The sequence below is a fragment of the Panthera uncia genome, assembly GCF_023721935.1.
Source record: "Panthera uncia isolate 11264 chromosome A3 unlocalized genomic scaffold, Puncia_PCG_1.0 HiC_scaffold_11, whole genome shotgun sequence".
Taxonomy (NCBI): Eukaryota; Metazoa; Chordata; class Mammalia; order Carnivora; family Felidae; genus Panthera; species Panthera uncia.
Window position 1 is genome coordinate 20,921,567 of NW_026057578.1, and position 21,596 is coordinate 20,943,162.

Genomic DNA, 21,596 nt, shown 5'->3' on the forward strand with positions numbered 1-21,596 from the left:
CTGTCAGCACAGAGCCCGACGTGGGGCTCGAACCCACGGACCGTGAGATCATGACCTGAGCCGAAGTCGGACGCTTAACCGACTGAGCCACCCAGGCGCCCCTAGCCTTATCTTTAGTATTAATTTTCTTCTTCTTTTTTTTTTTTTTTACAATTTAATTTTTCCTTCACAGAATGTTTTCCTGAATGAATTTTTTTTTGGAAAAAATTTCAAAACGAAAGTTATGAAACCCAACTTTTAACATTCACCATGCGCCCGGTATAGGGCTCAGAGCATGATGTATACATCTGATTCAATCTTCACAATAACCCTTTGAAGTTGATATTACTGCCCCCATTTCACAGACAGGAAAACCGAGACCCACAGAATGAAAGTGACTTTCAGAAACTGAGCAGCAGGGGCCACATTTGAACCTGAATTTGTCTGATTCTATTATTCTTGCTTTCTACATCCTCTGTTCTGGTAAGATGACTTTTTGTGAATCTTTACATTTGACTGTTCACCTCATAGAACATTTTTAATTTTTTTAATGTTTATTTATTTTTGAGAGAGAGGGAGAGGGAGAGAGAGAAACAGAGCATGAGCGGGGGAGGAGCAGAGAGCGAGGGAGACAGAATGAGAAGCAGGCTCCAGGCTCTGAGCTGTCACCACAGAGCCCAACGCGGGGCTCCAACCCATGAACCATGAGATCATGACCTGAGCCAGAGTTGGTCGCTTAACCGACTGAATCACCCAGGCGCCCCACCTCATGGAACACTTTTTCATGCCACGCACAGAGGCAATATTAGCGTGTCATTATTCCCTTCCTCCTTTGTTACGGAAAGAGGTCATTGTTTGGGGTCCTTGGGGGTAGCATCTCTCCCCACAGTTTATGTGCTTGTTTCTACTTGGTAAGTTCGTAAGGGAAGGTCTGGGCAGCAGAGGGCAGGGGGTGGCTGGCCAGAGGGGCCAGTGAGGGCGGGATGGTGTTTGCAAGTTAAAGTCTATCCATCTCCTGCTTGGCCTGAGGAGGAACTGCCGTCCTCCTGTCTTCCCGCTTGTCAGAGACTTTTCCCTGATTACTTCTTCCCGTGCTGATGTTCCCACAGTCTTTCTTCCTTCAATATGGGGCCATCCATTTCACTGTCTGTTCCTCCTTGTGGAATCACCTCTTGGGTTAGCCTGCCCCACAATCCATTCCTCTGGTTTTAATAACGGAGCTCTTATTTTCCCCTGGGGACCCCCTCCTTTCCAGGCTCAGTCCGTATGGTTTGAGACCCCACATCCTGGCCCCAGGAGTCCAGATGAAACCCATGTTTGGTCAATCGGCCTTGTCCAATTTTTAACCACAGTGAGTGTCTAAAGAACGGCCATGTGATTCAGATTAATCCAATGAGAGCTAGCACCCGATATCTTATCTTGTATTGGGATGTAACTGCTCCTTGGCCCTATGTTTCACGTCTTCGAGAACTTCTACCCTTTTCTAGGGCAGAAAGCAGATCTTCTAATTTTTCTATTTTCTTTCTTTTTTAAACAATTTTTTTAATGTTTTTATTTATTTTTGAGACAGAGAGAGACAGAGCATGAGCAGGGGAGGGGCAGAGAGAGAGGGAGACACAGAATCTGATACAGGCTCCAGGCTCTGAGAGTCAGCACAGAGCCTGACGCGGGGCTCGAACTCATGGACCGTGAGATCATGACCTGAGCTGAAGTCGACACTCAATCGACTGAGCCACCCAGGCGCCCCTAATTCTTCCCTTTTCTACTAATGGGTGCCATAGCATTGCTTAGTAAATGCATGAAATTAACTAATACCTTAAACATTTCATCAATAAAAACAATAAGAACTTACATTGAATACTCCAACTTTAGATTCTTTCAGTTCCACTTGTACCCTGTAACGAGAAGATTCAGAGATGTGGTCATTATGCCCATGGGAATTTCCACTCAAGTGATGTGGGGTCCCCAGAAAGGAGGCACTGGCTTGAGAAGACACAGAGCCAAGGATAGGGTAAGGATGGGACTGAAAAAGATGATTAAATAACAAAACCCCCTTATTGTGATACCCCCTTATCGTGAAGGCTTGCAGAGGGGAGATGGGTCGTGTAGAGGAACTCAATCTTTATCTGATATTAGAAAGTCAACAGAGCTGATGTTTGAAATTCACAGGCTAAACAAAAGCAGTATTAGTTAATTCTTTACTATTACTTTTTTAATGTTTATTCGGTTTTGAGAGAGAGAGAGAGAGATGGAGTGTGAGCAGGGGAGGGGCGGAGAGAGATACACACAGAATCTGAAGCAGGCTCCCGGCTCTGAGCTGTCAGCACAGAGTCGGACGTGGGGCTCAAACGCACAAACCACAGATCATGACCTGAGTCGAAGCTGGGCGCTCAACCGACTGAGCCACCCAGGCGCCCCATTTTTTAAAAAAAATTTTTTCAAAAATTCTTTAGAAATTTGGAAGTAATGGAGATTAGGTGGGAAGGAAGTTTATGGAGGCAGGACCCATGGGGCAACAACTCATGTAAAATTTAAGTTTCCTTCCCCAGTCGTGGGCCCCAACGTTGAGAGGAGGCTCTGCTCACAGCCCCATCCCCAGCTGCAGAGAATCAGCTAGAGGGTCCAGATGGACGAAGCCTAGTTGAGTGTCCCCATGTGAGCGGGAGGCTGACTTACTTTCCTGGCTTCAGGGCCCCAGTGATCTTGCTGGTGTTGAAGGTCAACGTGGCAGACACATTGGTAGCCTGGGAATTCCAGTAGAAGAAAACAGGTTTTTATATGAGAAAGGTTGTCACCTATGGGAAGGGTACCTATTAGTACCAACTGTTTCCTTTAAACAAACAGCTGAGCAAGTTAAAGCAGGAACTTGTCCACTAGACTGTAGGCTCCTAGAAGGCTCATCACAGGTACTCGATAAATGTTTGAACTTGGACTTGAACATTTTTTACTTGAAACTGCTGACTATGGGGGCGCCTGGGTGGCTCAGTCGGTTGAGCGTCCGACTTCAGCTCAGGTCACGATCTCACGGTCTGTGAGTCCGTGAGTTCGAGCCCCGCGTCGGGCTCTGGGCTGATGGCTCAGAGCCTGGAGCCTGCTTCCGATTCTGTGTCTCCCTCTCTCTCTGCCCCTCCCCTGTTCATGCTCTGTCTCTCTCTGTCTCAAAAATAAATAAATGTTAAAAAAAAAAAAGAAAGAAACTGCTAACTATGAACGCGTTTAAACTGTGAACAGACTACCGCGAAACGGTGTAGGGTGCCTGTCCCTGGATATCTCTAAAGGGATCGCTTTTAGCTATCTCAGGGCTAAGAATCAGCCCTAGTGGTGACAGTAATAAAAAATAACAATGATAAAATTTTGTTTTAGTTTACAATACGTACAATAGATTAAATGTACAATCCATTAAACAACAAATTTGATAACTGTAACAATAATATCAAACTGCAGATACAGCATGCCAGAAATCGGTGTGGTTGAGTTTCAGATCTGAAACAAGAGAGCAAAGTTCTCCATCCGGTGGGCAGGAACCCAAAAGGACTCAGAATCCCTTCTCTCTTGGACAGGAGAAAGGAGAGACCACTCTCAATATTTAACTCAGCGGGACTTTAATATAGGGAATTGGTTATGCAAGTGATGCAATTGCCAAGAAGCCAAAAAAAAAAAAAAAAGTTAGAGGGGTGACTCAGAGACTAGCAAAGGCAGAAAGCTGCTTCTACCCCAGGACTAGAAGAACCGAAGGAGGAATTGGGGTTATGAAAGCCACCGCCGAGGAGAAATAGTCAATGCCTGAGTCTCTGTCCAGAATCGAAAGAGGAAGAAATATTCTGGCTTCTTCCTTCCTCCCACCTGTAGCCTCTTGATGGTACATTCCATTGGCTGACCTCGCCTGAAACCAGCGTTCAAGGGTGCCTGGGAAATGTCATCTTCAGGGGTCAGATATAGATGCAGAGTAAACAGGTCAAAGACCCCCTCCACCTTCCTTCTAACAATAGCCCAGTCTCACTTGGTGGGAGACACATACATTAAACAAATAAACCTGCCAACAACTATATAAGTATCTTTATAATTGCTATGCAATTATAATAATAGGGTGCTTTAAGGAAAAAAAATGACAGGGGCCTAAGGTGGGTCAAGGGTAAGGGGTAATCAAGAAAGGTCTCTCTGAGGAAGCGAGATTTGAGATCTGAAGGAATTAACCAGGTGGTGAGTAGGGGGAAGAGCATTCAGAAAAAGGGAACAGCATTTGCAAAGGCTTTGCACCTTACCACACCAAGCCTGAACACAGGCTCCCTGACGGAGCTGGGCAGGAGCACAAAGCCTTCAATCTCCATCTGGGGGGTCAAGGACAGATTCCCAGGGCTGAGGTTCAGGAATGGGGCTGAGGCCATTGTTCCCTGGAGCTCCAAGTTCATGTTGGGGTACAGTCTGGCTAACTGCGGGGACAGAATGAGGACATTATGCCAAGAGAAGGAAATATGCAAGTTTGCCAAGGGCGCCCCAAAGGGAGTCAGATAAAGCTGAGAATGCTTTTTGATTGATTTTATTTTCACAAAACAATGCTCTGTTCTTCTTTCTCTTAATGGGTCACCTGGAGATCTTTCCTCGTCATCAGACATCTGGAGTCTGCATCATGTATCTGGTGGCTGCACTGGGTCCATTGTGCGTGGGTCTGTAACTGATCTAACCACAGTGAAAAGCAGGTGGTTTCCAAGGCTTCGCCATGATAACGATCACCCCTGTGTGTACCTTTGGCTATTTTGGGGAGGTGGGTGGACGATGCTCCTAGAAGTGGAATTGCTGAGTCAAAGGGCAGGGATATTTTTCAAGCTCTTGACAGGTATTGTCAAACTGTCCTCCAGAAAGGTCGGGCTAATTTTCTCATGCCCCATCCCTCCTGGGGCGTGAGGTGAGAGACCTATTGCGTCTCGGGCCCTCCCTGCACTCGGGGAAACTGTGCACGCGGAGACCAGACCCCCCCCCCCCCCACCGCCGTCCGTTTTTGAAATATGACCAGACTAGATGGCACAGTTTCACCAGTGCTCACGGTTTGCTGTTTAACTGGAATTTAATTGGGGGGCAAGACTTGTTCCTTTTTAGGGGAAAGAACAACAGTCCCTGTGAGTCTTTTTTGTTATGCAAATATAAAACCTGCATCCTACAGTAAAAGGGAGATATTTAGAAGGTTGGGGAGGTAAAAGGCTTTACTGAGAAGCTGGGCTGAGTTGCGTCTGCCACGTCGAGGCTGATGTAAGCAGGAAGTGCGAGGGGAAGAGTTTGCTCCTCTTTCTAGGGCTAAAAGGATGTTGGAGCCACCGAGGGCTCTCCAAATCTGACAACTTGGTAGCCTGATAAGCGGTTCCGGAGCTCAAGGGAGAGAAGGAGACTATGGGGGGCACCTTATGGAAGGATGCGACCCAGGCACTGCAGGACCTTAAGTTTAAAAACTTTCCCATTATAACCCCCTCAGCCACCTGCAAGGCTTCTCCAAGGCCTGTTCAACACTCCTGACTGTCTGAGCTGTGTCTTGCGGGGGGCTGGGAAGGTGGGGGAGAGGACAAGTGGATTGCTGTCGGGTTAGATGAGATGCCATGCACAGTGAGGTTTAGCCCCACGGTGACAGAGTTGCGAGGATAGTCCCTGCAGCACTGATGTAGCGATGAGGGCAAACAACCCCCGGGTCCCTCAGGGGAGACGGGTTAAGCTACAGAAGTCCACCGGATGGCAGGCTGGATACCCAATGGAAACAAGAGTGAGGAAGCTCCTTATCTACCTCGACGGAATGATCTCCCAGGCCAGTAAGGCGAAAAAGGAAGGTACAAAATCACGTGTGTGGTATGTTTCTGTTTGTGTAAAAAAAATGGAAAAGACTCACGGCGTTTGTTTGGATCCACACGGAACATCCCCAGAAGGATATATACTGGGGGTGGGCACTGGGGGGTTCGGGGCCAGGAGCAGATGGGAAAATTTTCCACTCTAGAACCTTTTATGTGTTTTGGATGTGGAGCTATGAGAATTTAGTGTGGTTATAAACAAATTTCTTATTTACTGTTAGGGTGCCTGGTCCCTCACGTGCCCGCTGTAATTATTAATGTCATTAATAATGATGTTATTATTAATGATGGTATTAATTACGGTGCATTTGGCAGGACGTGTTGGCATTCTTTGGGATTCTCAGGTACCATCGGTAAAAGACCGGGCCACCTGTGGCCCCACGAGACATGGGGCTCCGGCGTCTGTCGTTTGGGCTTTGGAGAGAAGCCCCCAAGCCTCCAGAACGAAGCACCGCCCCCGCTGGGGGCTTCACTGCTGGCCTTGGTCAGCTGAGAGTAGCACCGAGGTTTTAAAGAGAACCCCCCGGAGGCTAGTGAGCCTGGCCTGCACCTGCCCAGGGCTGAGAGAAGGCTTACCCGGGGTGCAAAGGGGCGGAAGGACTTGGTGGTCAGCCGGATGGTAGAGCCAGAAGGAACCTGCAGCAAAGAGACACGGTTTTAGGGTACTCCCGCTGGAGCTGAAGGTGTAAGAATAAGGAGGTGTGGCGGGGGGGGGGGGGAAAGATGTTCAAGACAGTAGCTTCTTGACTGCCTGTGTTACTATGGCAACAGTCGCCAGGGTCCCGGCCGCTCTCCTTGGGACACAGGCGACATGCGGTGTCCTGAGTGAGGGTGCGATCTGCAGTCACAAAGACTGTAGTAGGTATAGTTCCCGGCTTTGTTACTGTGTGGTCTCAGGCCATTCCCTTCACCTCTCTGAGCCTCAACTTCCTCATCTGTAGCATGGGGATAATAGTAGTCCCTGCTTATCAGGTCATTGTAAGGGCTAAATGGGACAGTGTGAACAACGCACCTAGCCCAAGGCCCAGCACGTAACTATTGTAAAACACAGCTATTCTGATCCGATCCACTAAAAAAAAGGGACTGCACCACAGGCAGGGTGGGTTACTCAAATGTGATAACAGAAGTAAAAGGCCTGTGTGCATGTGTGAGAAATCAATGAAAAGACAAAAAGCCACTCCCTCCACCCGCCACACGGCCCCCATCTATCATCAGAGCCAGCTGGACCTTCCAAGCCGGCCCGCACTCTGTGCTTCCCGCATCATCCCGACGCTGTTCACGAGGCCTCAGCTTTACAAAAAGCGACGAGAAATAATTTTCTGAGACCCAGAAATACTAAAGAAACTTGAGAATTATTAAAGATGTCATCCATGGTAAAATTTAAGACTCCTGACAAAAAAATCCCATTTAAGACAAGTATTTTAAAGGTAAGTCCTAGGAAGACTTTGCCTTTCTTTCTACCATGAATCACTAGATCATGGACCTTTTTCACTTTGGCTACAAGGAAGCTCCCAGAGAGATTTTTTATTAAAAAAAAATCAACTTAGGGGTATAGTGTTTTCTTTAATTGTACTTTACTTGTAACTTGGTCTTAATTTCCTATTCCATGTAATTATATGCATTTATCGGGGTATTTATTATCCTGCCTCATTTACTAAATTTTTTTCATTTTTTTTTTAAACCTCCACAACCAAGCATGAGAGAAAATATGAATTAGAGCAACAGGTCTAGACTGGGGCAAAAGTAAAACACAGACAAGGAAGCCACAGTCTTTCACAGTTCTAAGGGAGAAAGAATTTTGATTTGAGCTTTCTGGCGGCCAAAGAGAAAAGGGAAATTGTGCCAATTTGTATATTTCCTTGTCTTAATCTTTTTTCACGACAGCTTCCCATTTCACTGATGTAAATGGGGTAGAAAGGAAAGAAGGAAGAAGGACAGGTTACACTGTCACTCGTGAGTGCTATTCTGCCACCACCCTCACCATGTCATCTGTGATGGAGAAGTTCAGATGCCCTGCCTCGTGATAAACCCGACTGGCTGTGTTGAAGACATAATCAGAGATGGCAAAGTAGACCATTCGGTTGTGCTCCTCAGGAAGACTCATGACAGGAGCAAGGAAGGTGACTGGGGAATAGCGATCGCGGTTAAAAATTTCACCCTGGAAAGAGAAATAGGATGCATTTGAACTTTTCAAAGTCCGTCTCAGAGCTGGACAGCTGAGCTAGGCAATCGCTCGCATAGACTGATGGGGGGCACTGGCGAGAGTCACTGCCTGAAACTCTACCACGAAAGGCATTTTCCTAAGGGTCCAGAATCCCTTAATGACAAGCTCCCCAGCTTTGGCATATTAACCCATAGTACCCTCTACACCGCCGTCTACACCACCTAGCCGGGTTCTGATTGACCTCACCTGCATGGTGGTCAAGATGAAGGAAGGGAAGAGTGTGGGTTTCAAGGTCTAAGGGTTGTAAGATGCCTGTTGGAACTCTGGCTCTTGAAACCCTCCCCATCACTCCATATCGCCCTGCCCTCAACACAGTGGGCACCGCTGGGGAGATGGGGCCAGATCTGAAGCCGGAGAGACAGGAGGCCCCGAGTGAGGGCCGGCCCTGAGGGCATGCCACCCTGGGGCCCAGCCCACCCCAGCCCCTCCTCTGGGCCTCTCACCTTAAACATCACGTCCAGCATTTGGGCTGTTGCCCGAGGGGCTTCCGTTAAACTGTAATCGATGCCAGCGAAACTGTCGATCTCTGTTGTGACTGTGAACCAGGAGAGGGGCGGAATCAGGAGCCAGGTGGTGGGGGATCTGATTGACCCACACCCTTGTAACTTTCTTCACGGCTCCCTGCCCCTCTGCCCCCAGACCTTCTACCCAGCCCAGCCCCACAGCAAGGAGCTGCTTCTCCAAGAAAGAGATGGCATGGTTCTATTGTCCCACTGGTGGATTAGCCATGAAGAGGGTAGTATGCTCAGCCTGGGGCCCGAATGGGTTCCAGGGTTACACACACACACACACACACACACACGCACGCACGCGCGTGCTTGCGCGTGCGCGCGGGGGAGGGGCAGAAGGCGAGACTCCCAAGCAGGCTCCACCCTCAGCACAGAGCCCAATGCGGGGCTCAATCCCATGGCCCTGAGATCATGACCTAAGCCGGAATCAAGAGTCAGACACTCAACCAACTGAGCCACCCAGGTGCCCCTGCGTGTGTATATTTGTATTTGCATATATAAAAGAAAATCTCTGAGAGGATACACCCTAAACAGAGGTTACCTCTTGGGAGAAAACTGGGGGAGAAAAGGGGACTTAAAATGATTACTTTCCACGTTTCTGTCCCGTTTAATGTTTTATGAGGTATGTATATGCGCGAGTATCCCAGGGACGGGTGGGATGGCCTACCTGGCAGAGTTTGGAGATACGGCTGTAGGTCAGAGGCCACCGATTTCTGGATCCTTTCGCAAATCTGCAAAACACGTGAGGAGAAGCCTGAGCGGGTCCCCCGGCTTTGGTCTGCCATCGTGCTAATTGCTCTAGTCACGGCCTTTCACGTATTTGCTCATTGACCAACGATTCTACAAAAATGTATCAGTGCTTACCATGTGCCGTGCGTCAGGAAACAGAAACGATCAAAAACATGTAGGTCCCATGTGGACCTCAATAGGGTCCAACTGGATCTTTCAAAGTTGTTCCCGGGGTTGGACATCTGAGCTGGGTGGTCAGTGACCCAGCCTGGTGAGGGGACGTCGGCCGGAGGCACTTCCTGAAATACTACCACGAAAGATACTTTCCTTTGGGAGGCATTGGCCTCCCAGAATTTAGAATCGAATAGCAGAACTAGACCGTCAGGAGCAATAACCACACAGATAGCTGCATAATTAGTAGATACTTCACTCGACAAGTTGGATGGACTGGTCAGTATTCTGTTTCCCCTTTGTTGAGCGGCATGGTTTTCAAGAAAAGGGAACGTATGTTCCCAAGCCAGTTTGCCATACTTGCTCTTGTAATCGCTCAAATTATTTATTATGTAAACCCACGAAATGTGGCTGAGAAATCCAAAGATAAATGCCTTGGAAAGGTGAGCTGCTTAAAGAAAATGCTGAGAGAACCAAGAGACGTTCGTTCTTGGTGTGAACAGGAAAAAGCTTAGGAGGAAAAAAAGTCATCAAAATCTAGAAGGATTCTGCACTGGGATTGCTTTGCAAAGGTCTTCAAATTCTCATTGTGGTTAGAGAAATCTGAGCCAGAACTTGGGGCAGATCAATGTTTTATGCAAGAAAGACGAAGTCCATTGTCAATCAATCAAGAGACTATTTTCATTTTGTTTGTTTTAATGTTTTACTCAGTGTTTTGAGAGAGAGAGAAAACGTGAGCGGGGGAGAGGCAGAGAGAGAGGAGGACAGAGGATCCGAAGCGAGCTCTGTGCTGACAGCTCGGAGCCCGGAGCCTGTTTCGGATTCTGTGTCTCCCTTTCTCTGACCCTCCCCCGTTCATGCTCTGTCTCTCTCTGTCTCAAAGATAAATAAACGTTAAAAAAAAATAAAAAAAAAGAAGGATCCACGCATATAGGAAGGAGAGGAACATGGCGGGGTGGGCTCTGAGAGCATGGGGTGGGGCCCTGGCTTTGTGTGGGGGTTGCAGGTGCCTTCCTTCAAGAGGTGACATTTTAAGGGCAGGCTAAAGGGTGAGCAGACATAAATCAGGCACAAGGTTGTGGGGAAGGAACTACGCTGGGGGCAGAGCAGGCAAGAGGTGAGATCGTAGCCTCCCTTCGTAGCTGGCTCAGTTTGGGGAGAGGAGCTTGGCATCAGGTTGCTGCTAAAGAGCAAAGAAAGGTGTGGTGAACAATAGTCATGGTTGATTTCACATGAACAAGGAAATGCTGCTGGCCTCACTGGAGCCTGTTCCTTTCTTGTTTTTCCTTCAGACAAAGGCCCATTGGATCTTCCTAAAGGCCCCCCTGGATGCCCCACCCCCCGGAGGGGACCTGCACGATGCGGGGAGCGAAGGCCCTTGGGCCCTCAGGCCCAGACCTGTAGTAGGGCCTCCCAGGGAGGTGGGGTAAGGGTGTAGTACGTGAGCTGAGCAAACCTGGGTTCAAATCCTGTTCGGTCCCCCCGCTGGCTGTGTGACCTTTGAAGAATCTTTCCCTGCTTTCGAGTCCTCACACACAGGATCCAGTGACAAGGCCAATCCCTGCTTCCCAGGGATTTTGGGGGGACTAGGGGAATGAGACAGTACGTATATACGGCCCAGAGAGCAAACATGTAGTAAGTGCCTATTATTTAAAAAAAAAATTTTTTTTTAGCGTTTATTTAATTTTGAGACAGAGAGAGACAGAGCATGAATGGGGGAGGGTCAGAGAGAGGGAGACACAGAATCTGAAACAGGCTCCAGGCTCTGAGCTGTCAGCACAGGGCCCGATGCGGGGCTCGAACTCACGGACCTCGAGATCATGACCTGAGCCGAAGTCGGCCGCTTAACCGACTGAGCCACCCAGGCGCCCCAGTAAGTGCTTATTCTTAACCCTGTTGGTCAGATACCATATCCCTTCCTGAGTGAGGAATTTGAAAGGTCCTGTATCAGGCTCTTAGCTTTCCTGGAAGAAGGAGATTTCTGAAGACCCATAAAGGTCAGGGGTCAGGTGAGATCTCCATCTTTCACGAGACACCCAGCCCCTGTGAGGCCTTTGGTACAAGATGCTCCATGTTCTAGGAAGTTCGAAACCCAACCTAGCTCCTCACTAGCAAGGTCACCACTGGGCAAGTTATTCCACCTCTCAGAGCCTCTTCTATCAAATGTAGAAAACAGCACCTTCTTCAAAGGTTGTGGTTGACACTCAATGGCATATCAATGGTTCAGTGCTTAGCACACTACTTCTGGCCAAACCACAGGCTCAATAAATAGCTGCCATTGCTGTAAATAAGAATAATTAGGGGCGCCTGTGTGGCTCAGTCAGTTAAGCGTCTTCAGCTCAGGTCATGATCTCACAGTTTGTGAGTTCGAGCCCCGCATCGGGCTCTGTGCTGACAGCTCGGAGCCTGGAGCCTGCTTCGGATTCTGTGTCTCCCTCTGTCTCTGCCCCTCCCCCACTCATGCTCTGTCTCTCTCTCTCTCTCTCTCTCTCTCTCTCTCAAAAATGAATAAATGTTTAAAAAAATTTAAAAAAAGAATAATTATACAGTGATATATTCGGTTCACATTAATTATATTAACTGATCAAAACAATAATTAATAAATTACCATGACAATTATTATATCAACGCTACTTGTAATGTATTACTATATTATATAATATACTAGTCATTATTTGCACCCACACTGCGGAAGAATACTGTGTCCTATTCAGAAAGCCATGGCATCGTGGAAATGGGGCGCACAAGAAGGAGGTTAGCATATGTCCCCAGCTCACCTACACCCCAGGACTCCAGAAAAAGGAAAGGAACAGAATCCAGGTTGCCATTCCCATCTGTGGGGTCTGTCTGCTATTCCCACTTAAACCAGCAGGGGACACTCAAAACAACACCAGGGGCACCTGGATGGCTCAGTTGGTTAAATGGCCAACTCTTGATTTCGGCTCAGGGCATGATCTCATAGTTCGTGGGTTCGAGCGTCGCATCGGGCTCCGCACTGACAATGCAGAACCTGCCTAAGATTCTCTCTGTCCCTGTCTCTCTCTGCCCCTCCTGTGCTCTCCTTCTTTCAAAATAAATAAGTAAACTTATAAAACAAGACCAGACGTTGGACCAAGTGGAGTGTGAGTGTGTGTGTGTGTGTGTGTGTGTGTGTGTGTCTGTGTTTTCCTCTTTCTTCCTTCATTACTTTCTCCCTTCTCAAGCACAATCGTTGCTACGGACACAGCTCCACATTCATAATACCTCAGGAATGGGATTTTGGGGATGAAATGAGTGTCTAACGTGAAACCTCTTTGTTTTAGCCAGAGGTTTCAAAATTTGGAGATTTCACGTAATTTTTTTTTTTTTTAAATGGGAAAAACCGACCCTCTGTGGCTGCCTTCCCGTCCAAGGCAGGGGCTCATGAACACCCGGTTCTCACGTTCCCCAAGTTTCCTGCCTGCTGTCTGCAGGCACCTAAGTGTTAATTTCCTTTTTGGTCTTATGGTGTGCAGGGCAGTGAGGGGGCGGGGGGAGCACGCCCTGAACAAGTTCAAGCAGAGAGAAGGGGAGGAGTCTGTTCGGTCCCTGCTGTTTTACCATTGGCTGAACTTCTTACCATTCTCTGCCTGACCACACCCACTTGGAGTCCAGAGACCCACATTTTGCCCCAGCCTGACTGCACACTGGCTCCAAGTGATTTGCCCTTTCTGGGCCTTGGGCTTAAGTATGTCTGGGCCAGCCCTCCTGACCATCTAGGACCAGAAGTCGGTGAGGAATTACACCTCACCTTTGCATGGCACGGCGGGATACCAGCCGCGTGGACATTCCTACCTTGTTTTCCAACGCTTTGCGTAACTTGGACTCAATCTGGTTGTCGAAGAGATTCAACAGCCACCTGGGGAGAGGAGCACAAAGGATGGTCAGCTGTGTTCCGCCGAATGCAGGGGCAGTGAGGCAGCAGAGGGGCCAGGCCAGTCTCCAATGGAGCCCTCTCAACCCGTCTTGGTGCCCTGCTGTGTGACAGAATTCTGGACAGGATGAAAATCCAGAGTCCCCAGCTCCCAGTACGTTCACTGATTCAGCGCATCTGGTCTCCCAGCCCCCTGCTGCACCCCGATCAGGCTCAGTAGATTTGGAGGAGAGGCTTGAGAATCCATATATTTCTTATTTTTAAATTTTTTTTCAACGTTTTTTATTTATTTTTTTTGGGACAGAGAGAGACACAGAGCATGAACGGGGGAGGGGCAGAGAGAGAGGGAGACACAGAATTGGAAACAGGCTCCAGGCTCTGAGCCATCAGCCCAGAGCCTGACGCGGGGCTCGAACTCACGGACCGCGAGATCGTGACCTGGCTGAAGTCGGACGCTTAACCGACTGCGCCACCCAGGCGCCCCGAGAATCCATATATTTCTAAACAAGGAAACTGAGACTCAAAGAGATGTACTCAAGCACTTGTATATTGTCCGCACCCTCTCCTTTGGCCAAAGGCCCTTGTGTTCTTCCAATGATCAGATTTCACTCCCTTGATGGTGGTCCCCACCAGCATTCCTGGCTTGAAACTACCTCTGTTCATCTCAGCAGGGTCCTCCAAGGAATGACCTCTAAGTGCCTGTGATGTGCCTGTGTATGATGCCTGGACACTTATGCTTATCAGAAGCCAGGCTTCGGGCTGGGTGGATCTCGGGCTGCACCCAGGGATCAAGTTGGCCAGGGTCCCGATGGTGACCTACCCCAAATCTCCCGACACGTCCACCTCCACATCTTGAATGTGGCTGCTGCAGCTGGTGGCACTGACAGTGGGCCTCCCAGAGAGCTCTCTGCCCAGGAGAAGGTTGACTGAAATGGTAATGCCCTTGACCTCCACATCAAGGGAGCCGTGTAGTTTCCTGGAGGAAATGAGAGAAGCAGTCATTGATTCCTAGACTAAGATCAGCCACCATCTGGGGGGAAAATAGGAAGCTCAATTCTTACCCCAAAATAAATGGAGCTGGATCAAAACTTTAATTACAAAAATTATTACAAAGTAAAGATTTATTACAAATAAGACCACAAATGATCAGGAAGAAAGACTGGGTCTAGTTATTTATGGGAAGGAGTGGGCAAAAGCCTTTCTAGGTAGGATCCAAGTCTCAAAAGCCATAAAGGAAATGGTTAATAAACTGACCAAGATAGAAAATTAAAACTTCAGTGAACAAAAAAACCCTTCCATATTCAAAGTAAAAAAAAAAAAAATTGCCTGGTGAGCCAGCCGAAGAGCTAATTTCCGTAACATATGAGCTAATTTCCTTAATACACAAAGAACAGGCTTATACAAATTAATAAGGAAAGGGCAAAACAACCCAAGAGGAGAAAAAAGGGATCAAAGATATCAAACAGGAATTTCAATTGCAAATAAGCATATGAAAAGTTATTAAAAATGAAAATAAAATGATGCCAGTTTTTACCTATCAGATTGGTGAACGTTCTTGAAGCTTGTGAAGGTAACGGGTAAACAGAAGTCCCAGACACCGTGGTTGGGAGAGCATATCTGGAACATAGACTGGTGGGATCCATCCTAACACATGCATCTTTGGCCTAGAGATTTTGTTTCTAGAACTTTACTCTGTGGCTCTTCCTGCCAAGTTATATGCATGGGGCAGCTCACAGAAGCATCATGGGTAATAGCAGAAGGTGATGAACAATCTAAATGTCAACTGGTGGGGCACAGGTTGAACAAGCCGTGGGCATCTATGCCATGCGGCCTTTAAAAAGAATGAGGGCTAATGTGGTCTGTCTATACAATGAAATAGTACTCATCAATAAAAAGGAAGAAAGCACTGGGACGCCTGGGGGGGCTCAGTCGGTTGAGCGTCCAACTTCGGCTCAGATCATGATCTCGCGGTCCGTGGGTTGGAGCCCCGTGTCGGGCTCTGTGCTGACAGCTCAGAGCCTGGAGCCTGCTTCGGGTTCTGTGTCTCCCTCTCTCTCTGCCCCTCCACCTCGTGTGCTATCTCTCTCTCTCAAAAGTAAAAAAAAAAAAAAACATTTAAAAAATTTTTAAAAAGGAATAAAGCACTGACGCATGCTATGTTGTGGACAAACCTCAAAAACATGATGATAATATATGCCAGATACAAAATGTCCCATGTCGATATCATTCCAATTGTATGAAATGTCCCCAGTAGGCAAACCATAGAGATCTAGTGCAGATTGGTGGTTGCCTGGGGCTGGGGGAGGAGGCAATGGGCCGTGACTGCTTAATGGGTCTGGAGTTTATCTCGTGGGGGGATGAAAACGTTCTGGAACTAGATGGAGGTGGTGGTGGCAGAACATTGGGAATGTACCACATGTCACTGGATTGTTCACTTTAAAATGGTTACTTTTATGCTATGTGAATTTCACCTCAAAAAATATTACATTAAAAAAGGTTAAAAAAAAAAGAATGAGGTAAATTTTCATATGCTCACACAGAAAGATCTTTGAGATCTTTAACTGAAGAAAGCCAGGACAGAAGAGCACGGCTTGATTCCTTTCAGGGAAGTGAATAAATATGTGACTTGTCTACTGAGCATCTTTCTAAAGCCCTGCTGTCCAATAGAAATATAATGTGAGTCCCGTAGGTAATTAAAACATTTCTAGGAGCCACATTTAAAAAGGCAAAATGAAAGAGGTAAAATTAATTTTAACAGCATATATTACCATTTCAACATATAGCAACATAAAAATCATTAATGGGATTTCTTATGTTCTTTCTTGTACCGAATCCTCAAATCTGGTGTTTCACACTTACAGCAGATCTCAACTGGTACCAGCCGTTTTTCTTTTCTTCTTCTTCTTTTTTAAAAGTTTATTTATTTATTTTGAGAGACAGGGACAGTGCGAGTGGGGGTGGGGCGGAGAGAGAGGGAGACAGAGAATCCCAAGCAGCCTCCTGGCCAGCGCAGAGCCCGGTGCGGGGCTCGAACTCACGAAACTGTGAGATCATGACCTGAGCCAAAACCAAGAGTCAGACGCCCAACCGACAGAACTACCCAGGCGCCCTTGGCTGTTTTTCAGGTACTCAGGAAAGACACGTGGCTAGAAGCTACCATATTGGACAGCGCAGGTCCAAAGTATCAATACAGTCAGGTCACCCAGAAGAGACTGGTCCACCTTCCTGTTATGGGCTGAATTGTGTGTCCCCACCCCAAATTCAAATGTTGAAGGCTTGAATCCCAGGACCTCGGAATGTGACTACGTTTGAGACAGAGCCTTTGAAGAGGTGATGATATTAAAATGAAGCCATTAGGGGGATGCTTGACTGATTCAGTCCGTGGAGCGTGCAGCTCTTGATCTAAGGGTTGTGAGTTCCAGCCCCATGTTGGGTGTAGAGATTACTTAAAAAAATAAACTTAAAAAAAAAATGAGGCCATTAGGGTGGGCCCGAATCCGATGTGACTGGTACGCTCATAGGAAAAGCACACACTGAAAAGAGGACACAGAGGGACACTCGGGGTGCCTGCACACAGAGGGACCACCATGTGAGGACACAGCCAGAGGGTCACCATCTGCAAGCTAAGGAGAGAGGCCCCGGGAGAAAGTAGGCCTGCTGACACCTTGATCTTGGACTTCCGGCCTCCAGAAGGCTTGTTTAAGCCACCTAGTCTGTGCTATTTCATTATGGCAGCCCAAGTAGACTCATCCACCTTCCATCCAAGGACCTTGGAGGTCGGAGAACAGTTCAAAGAGCCAGAGATTTTGTGCCCCTGGGAGCTGCCCTTGACCAACGGCAAATAAGGAAGAAGGGGTCGTAGTGGCTGAGTTGGGGTAACTCAGAGGTTTGCTCTGCCTGCATGGCTTCCAGAAGTCCCCAGGAGGGCTGAACTCCCATCAGCTGCCAGGCTGACTTCCTTCCCTCCCTGCCTCCCTTCTCCACCCCCACGGAGGCTTCCTTCAGTCATTTCCCAGGTAAAGTACTTGCACTTGAATTCTTGTCTTGGGGTCTGCTCCTGGGGAAAGCAAACCAAAAAGAAACAGCATTCTCTCATTCAGCTCGCCCATAACCCCACCAGGAAAGCTTAAGTCTTAACCAAGAGCCAGGGCTCAGGCCCCTGTGGGCTCCTTTCATCTACCGAGTGGCCTTTCTGATGAGCCGGGAATACCTTGGGCTCAAGAAGGATGGGAGAAAGACCAAGGCCAAGGTCCCAAGAGCCTGGGGGCAGAGGCTACTTACACGAAAGATTTGCGCACCTTCCATTCGCTCTGGACTCTGATGAAGGAGTCAGAGATGGTGAAACTCAGGCCCTGGCCGGGAAGGGGTGTCAGAGTGGAGCCAGGCAGCTCACAGCTGTGGATCTGCAGGCTGAGGAGAGAGAGGCACGGAGTGCCATGTCAGCCCCAGCTTGGGTCCCTCCTCAGCAGGGCTCTTGCTCTGACCTCCACCGCCCCCTACCCCCACCCCACGGGGACTTGGCGGGCAGAGCCTGCTTCAGGCAGGCGTGTGGCTCCCCCTGACTGTGCGGCCATGCTAAGCGCGTTCCATCCATTATGTCACTTAGGCCTCTCAAAGGGGACAGCACTGTCCTTGTTCCCTTGTTACAGAGGGGGAAATAGAACCTCTTGAAAGGGCCGCACTTGCCCAAAGTCACGCAGCTGGGATCAGAGCCCATGAATCTCGTGGTCCTGGGTAGGATCTGGAATTGGGCCCACAGGCACACCCCTTTGCGTTTTGCGGCTCCCTTGACAGATCCGGGTTGAGGGATCAGATCCAGGGAAGGCTGGGGCCAGCCTCAAGAAAAGACACAGAGTGCTGGGAGAAGCAAACCAAGACGATACATATCGTGGGGCCGTCAGTGGGAAAACAATGGTCATTTCATTTTATTTGCCCGGCACATAGTAGGTGCTCAATAAATGTTTGCTGATGGACTGAATAAAAGAAAGAAAGAATGAAGCCATCAGTGGTAGCGGGCAGGGAGGGGGTGATGAGCTGTGACTGGATTGCCCCCCTCCATTGGCTGTGCCTCAATAAGCATTTCATGCCCTTTTTTGGCATCAGCTGCTCATGTCTAACGATCCTCTGAAGGCTCAGTTCCAATGCCGGCTCCTCTGGGAAGCCTTCCTTGACTCCCCCGGATGTACAACCCTCAGCTCTAAGAGCTGGGCTACTGTCTTTAAAGTTTAAGGTCTATCTTCCCTTCCAGACTACATCCAGGGGCCAGACTGGAGCCTAGATTATCACAGTGTCATCCCCATTTTACAGATAAGGGAACTGAGGCTCAGGTCACACAACTGGTGGGTCTTCTTTGATATTTATTGGATGAATGAATGAATGGGGGAACCCAACTCCTCCCCAGGACCTCCCTCTGAATGCTGCAGTGAACTCTCCCACTGCTGCCCCAGGGAGGTCCTGGGGTTCTCCTTCCCCTGCTGACCCCCACCCCTCCCCACCCTCTCAGGGCCCCTGCAGAAGGAAGGTCCCACCTATGGAACTCGTAGTGCCCACGGCCGAAGGGCTTGATCTTGAAGTCCCCGGTGAAGTCAGGCAGCCTGATTCTGAGCAGTTCCTCCCGCAGGGTCACCAATCCCTCGCGGGCCACTGTGGACAGGAAAAAGCTATGAGTCAGCCTGGCCTGCCTGCCTGCCTCCCCTCTAAACCCTTCAGTGGCTCCCGCCTGCTCTAGGGAGACAGGCCGACTTCCTTATAAGTATTAATGACAGTTACGGAATCTTGAGCCCCTGTTGCGTACCATGTGACTTCAGGAAACAGGCGCATCACCCCGTTTCACGTGGTGCTGTTATGCGGGTGCCCAGCTGATGGGTGAGGAAACTGTCTTTGTCAGCAACCCCACCAGGGGAGGAGTGCTGTGGGTGTGGGTGGGTGGTCCTCTGTCCTGTCCTTCCCGGCATCTAGCCTGTGCTAGATGTAAAGACTTAAGGACGGAATCCCGGCATTGATGTCTTTCTAGCTGGCTGACCTTGAGCAAGCCTTCAGCCTTCACTTTCTCCATGGCTATGGTAACAGAACTCTCTTCTCGGGGCTGGCATGAGGATTACAGGAGATCCTTGCAGAGCAAAGAGGGGCCGGGGGCAGATAACAAGCACTCCTAGCTTGGGGTGTGGTGCACATAGTAGGTGCTCAGGAAAGGCCCCGGAGCAGCAAAGCAGGGTTTATGTTCTAAAAATATGGAAAGGACCAAAATGTCCAACTCTAGACGATTGGCTTAAGTAGACATGATACATTCACACAGCGGAAAGGAACCAAAGGCAAATTTTGCCTGACTTAGGGTTTCAAAACACACAGCATTTACCAGGCCCCTTTGTTCGGGTACACGAGGGACCCAGGGTTCTGTCCTCAAGGACGGCATGTGTGCACAGAGGACCAGTGGTCTTCCCTTTTTCCAGCTGCACTCCTGTCTCTAGTGAGTGCATGTGCCAGGCCTTCTGCCAGAACGCTACCCCTCGTCCCTGGTTAATTCCCACTCACCTTTTGTGCCTCCCCTAACCTCCTCCAAGAAGCCTTCCCTGATTTCCTTTTCTCGTCTCCCAACAGCCCTGCCTGAGGGAACATTATCACCCCATTTAACAGAAAAGGCAATTGAGGCTCCATGGATGTGAGGACAGCCGTGCGGTGACTGTGGGGACTGGTGTATAAATACCTCAGCACCCTGGCCCTTGGATGGGTTAATTTTGATGCTTGGCTTCAGCAAAGCAGTCCTACTTCTCACTCTTTTAAGAGTGAGCTATGACATAGATACAAGGCATTGCCGGGTAATTCTTAAATGTTCGTATACGCGTGTAACCACCACCCAGAGCACATTCCCAGCACCCGGCGGGCTCCCTCCCGTCCCCTCCGGGTCACTGTCTTTCTCTGGCGGCAACCGCCATTCTGACTTCTGGATTTAAGACAGAGGTTTCCAAGCTCTACCAAGAACTTTCCAGGGGACTTGTCCCAGTCACCTCTCCTGTCCTTACACACCTCTCCTGTCCCCCGGCTGCCTTCCCTTTCTCATCTCATGTTCCCACTCTCCTGTGCTGTTTCCTGGCATCCTCCCCCAAATCAACTGCTTGCTCGAAATCCTTATCCCTGTTGGCTAGTGGGGAGACCCCTGGCTCAGACAAATAATGCGCCCGAGTGGCACAGCAGGTGGGTGACAAGGCCTGACCTTGGCTCGCCGCCCCGAGGGAGAGCACCCCGTTGGTGTCCTCCACCGTTCCCAGAGCAGCCTGGTGCCCAGCGGGTCCCCAGTCCAGCCAACAGCCACAGCTTCTTACCATACTCTAGTCCCTTGTCAGTGATCCTGGCGACCAGGCCGGGGTTGGCACCCAGGGGCTCAGGGGAGGATGTAAGCAGCAACCTCAGCAGTAGAGAGGGCAGGGCCCCGGCCAAGGCCCTCATCCTGGATTCCCAGTGGAGTGGCCCAGGCCGGGCCATATAGCAGGAGGGCTGGGGCAGGGGTGGCTCCCGAGTAGGGGCGGGTTCCTGGGATCCGGTTCAGGGCAACGGGAATGGGAGGTACAGAGACTGGAACTGGCTTGCAACATTGCTGGGGTCATGGGTCATGCTTAGAAGGTGGTTGCTGCTGTCCCGGGTCAGAGGGTGGGTTGGCCTGACCCTGGGTGACAATCTCCGTCCACCCTTCCCACAAAAAGACCCCACATGCATTGCTAGGAAAGCCCGATGTTACAGACTAGGAAACCGAGGCTCAGAGAGGCCACGTCCGTCCCTCAAGGTCACACACCTGACAGGTAGCGGAGCTGGGAGTCCGAGCCAGGTTGGGCACCACCCAAATTCTTTCCTCTCGTTTTAAATAAACAGGGTTGAGTATGAAGAAATCTTTCCCCCACGCCCCCATGGAAAAATGGGCTTTCTCAAACCTTGCTGGTGGTAAAATTTTCTGGAAGGCAACTTGGCAAATCTCTAAACACTTGCATTCCCGGTAACCCGCAGTTCCACCTCCGGAACGTAAGTACATAATCAAAGTCAGCGTGAAATATGTCACTGCAACAAAATGCTCATTGCTGTGCAGCATGAAACAGGCAAGGGAGCAGTGGACCCAATCCGGAGTGTCCAACAAAAGGGGATTGGCCAAATTAGTTATCATACATTGAAAGTAATGCCTCCCTTGAATGTATCATAAATGTATTTCTTGATTCCGTATATTTATTTCTTGATGCAGAAAGATGCTCAGGAGGGACAGTTTCCAATGACACCACAGA

The 21,596-nt window shown here is 49.1% G+C and overlaps 1 protein-coding gene across 3 annotated transcripts in view; it reads right to left on the reverse strand.

Moving 5' to 3' along the window:
• The window catches only part of LOC125936620 (lipopolysaccharide-binding protein-like), a 25,306-nt gene extending 4,493 nt beyond the window's left edge, over window positions 1-20,813 (reverse strand). Inside the window, exons 1-12 of one of the 3 annotated variants that reach the window (XM_049650808.1) lie at window positions 20,652-20,794; window positions 18,861-18,975; window positions 17,614-17,742; window positions 14,153-14,308; window positions 13,254-13,317; window positions 9,208-9,271; window positions 8,475-8,566; window positions 7,789-7,965; window positions 6,384-6,443; window positions 4,242-4,409; window positions 2,656-2,723; window positions 1,832-1,874 (exon numbers count right to left, since the gene is read on the reverse strand). In XM_049650808.1, the coding sequence (XP_049506765.1) occupies window positions 1,832-1,874; window positions 2,656-2,723; window positions 4,242-4,409; window positions 6,384-6,443; window positions 7,789-7,965; window positions 8,475-8,566; window positions 9,208-9,271; window positions 13,254-13,317; window positions 14,153-14,308; window positions 17,614-17,742; window positions 18,861-18,975; window positions 20,652-20,775 (1,260 nt within the window). In that variant the 5' untranslated portion in view covers window positions 20,776-20,794. Of the gene's footprint in view, window positions 1-1,831; window positions 1,875-2,655; window positions 2,724-3,422; window positions 3,463-4,241; window positions 4,410-6,383; window positions 6,444-7,788; window positions 7,966-8,474; window positions 8,567-9,207; window positions 9,272-13,253; window positions 13,318-14,152; window positions 14,309-17,613; window positions 17,743-18,860; window positions 18,976-20,651 lie in introns of those variants that run through there. The other 2 variants (XM_049650809.1, XM_049650810.1) reach the window with 2 other exon arrangements.
• Window positions 20,814-21,596: the final 783 nt, after the last annotated feature.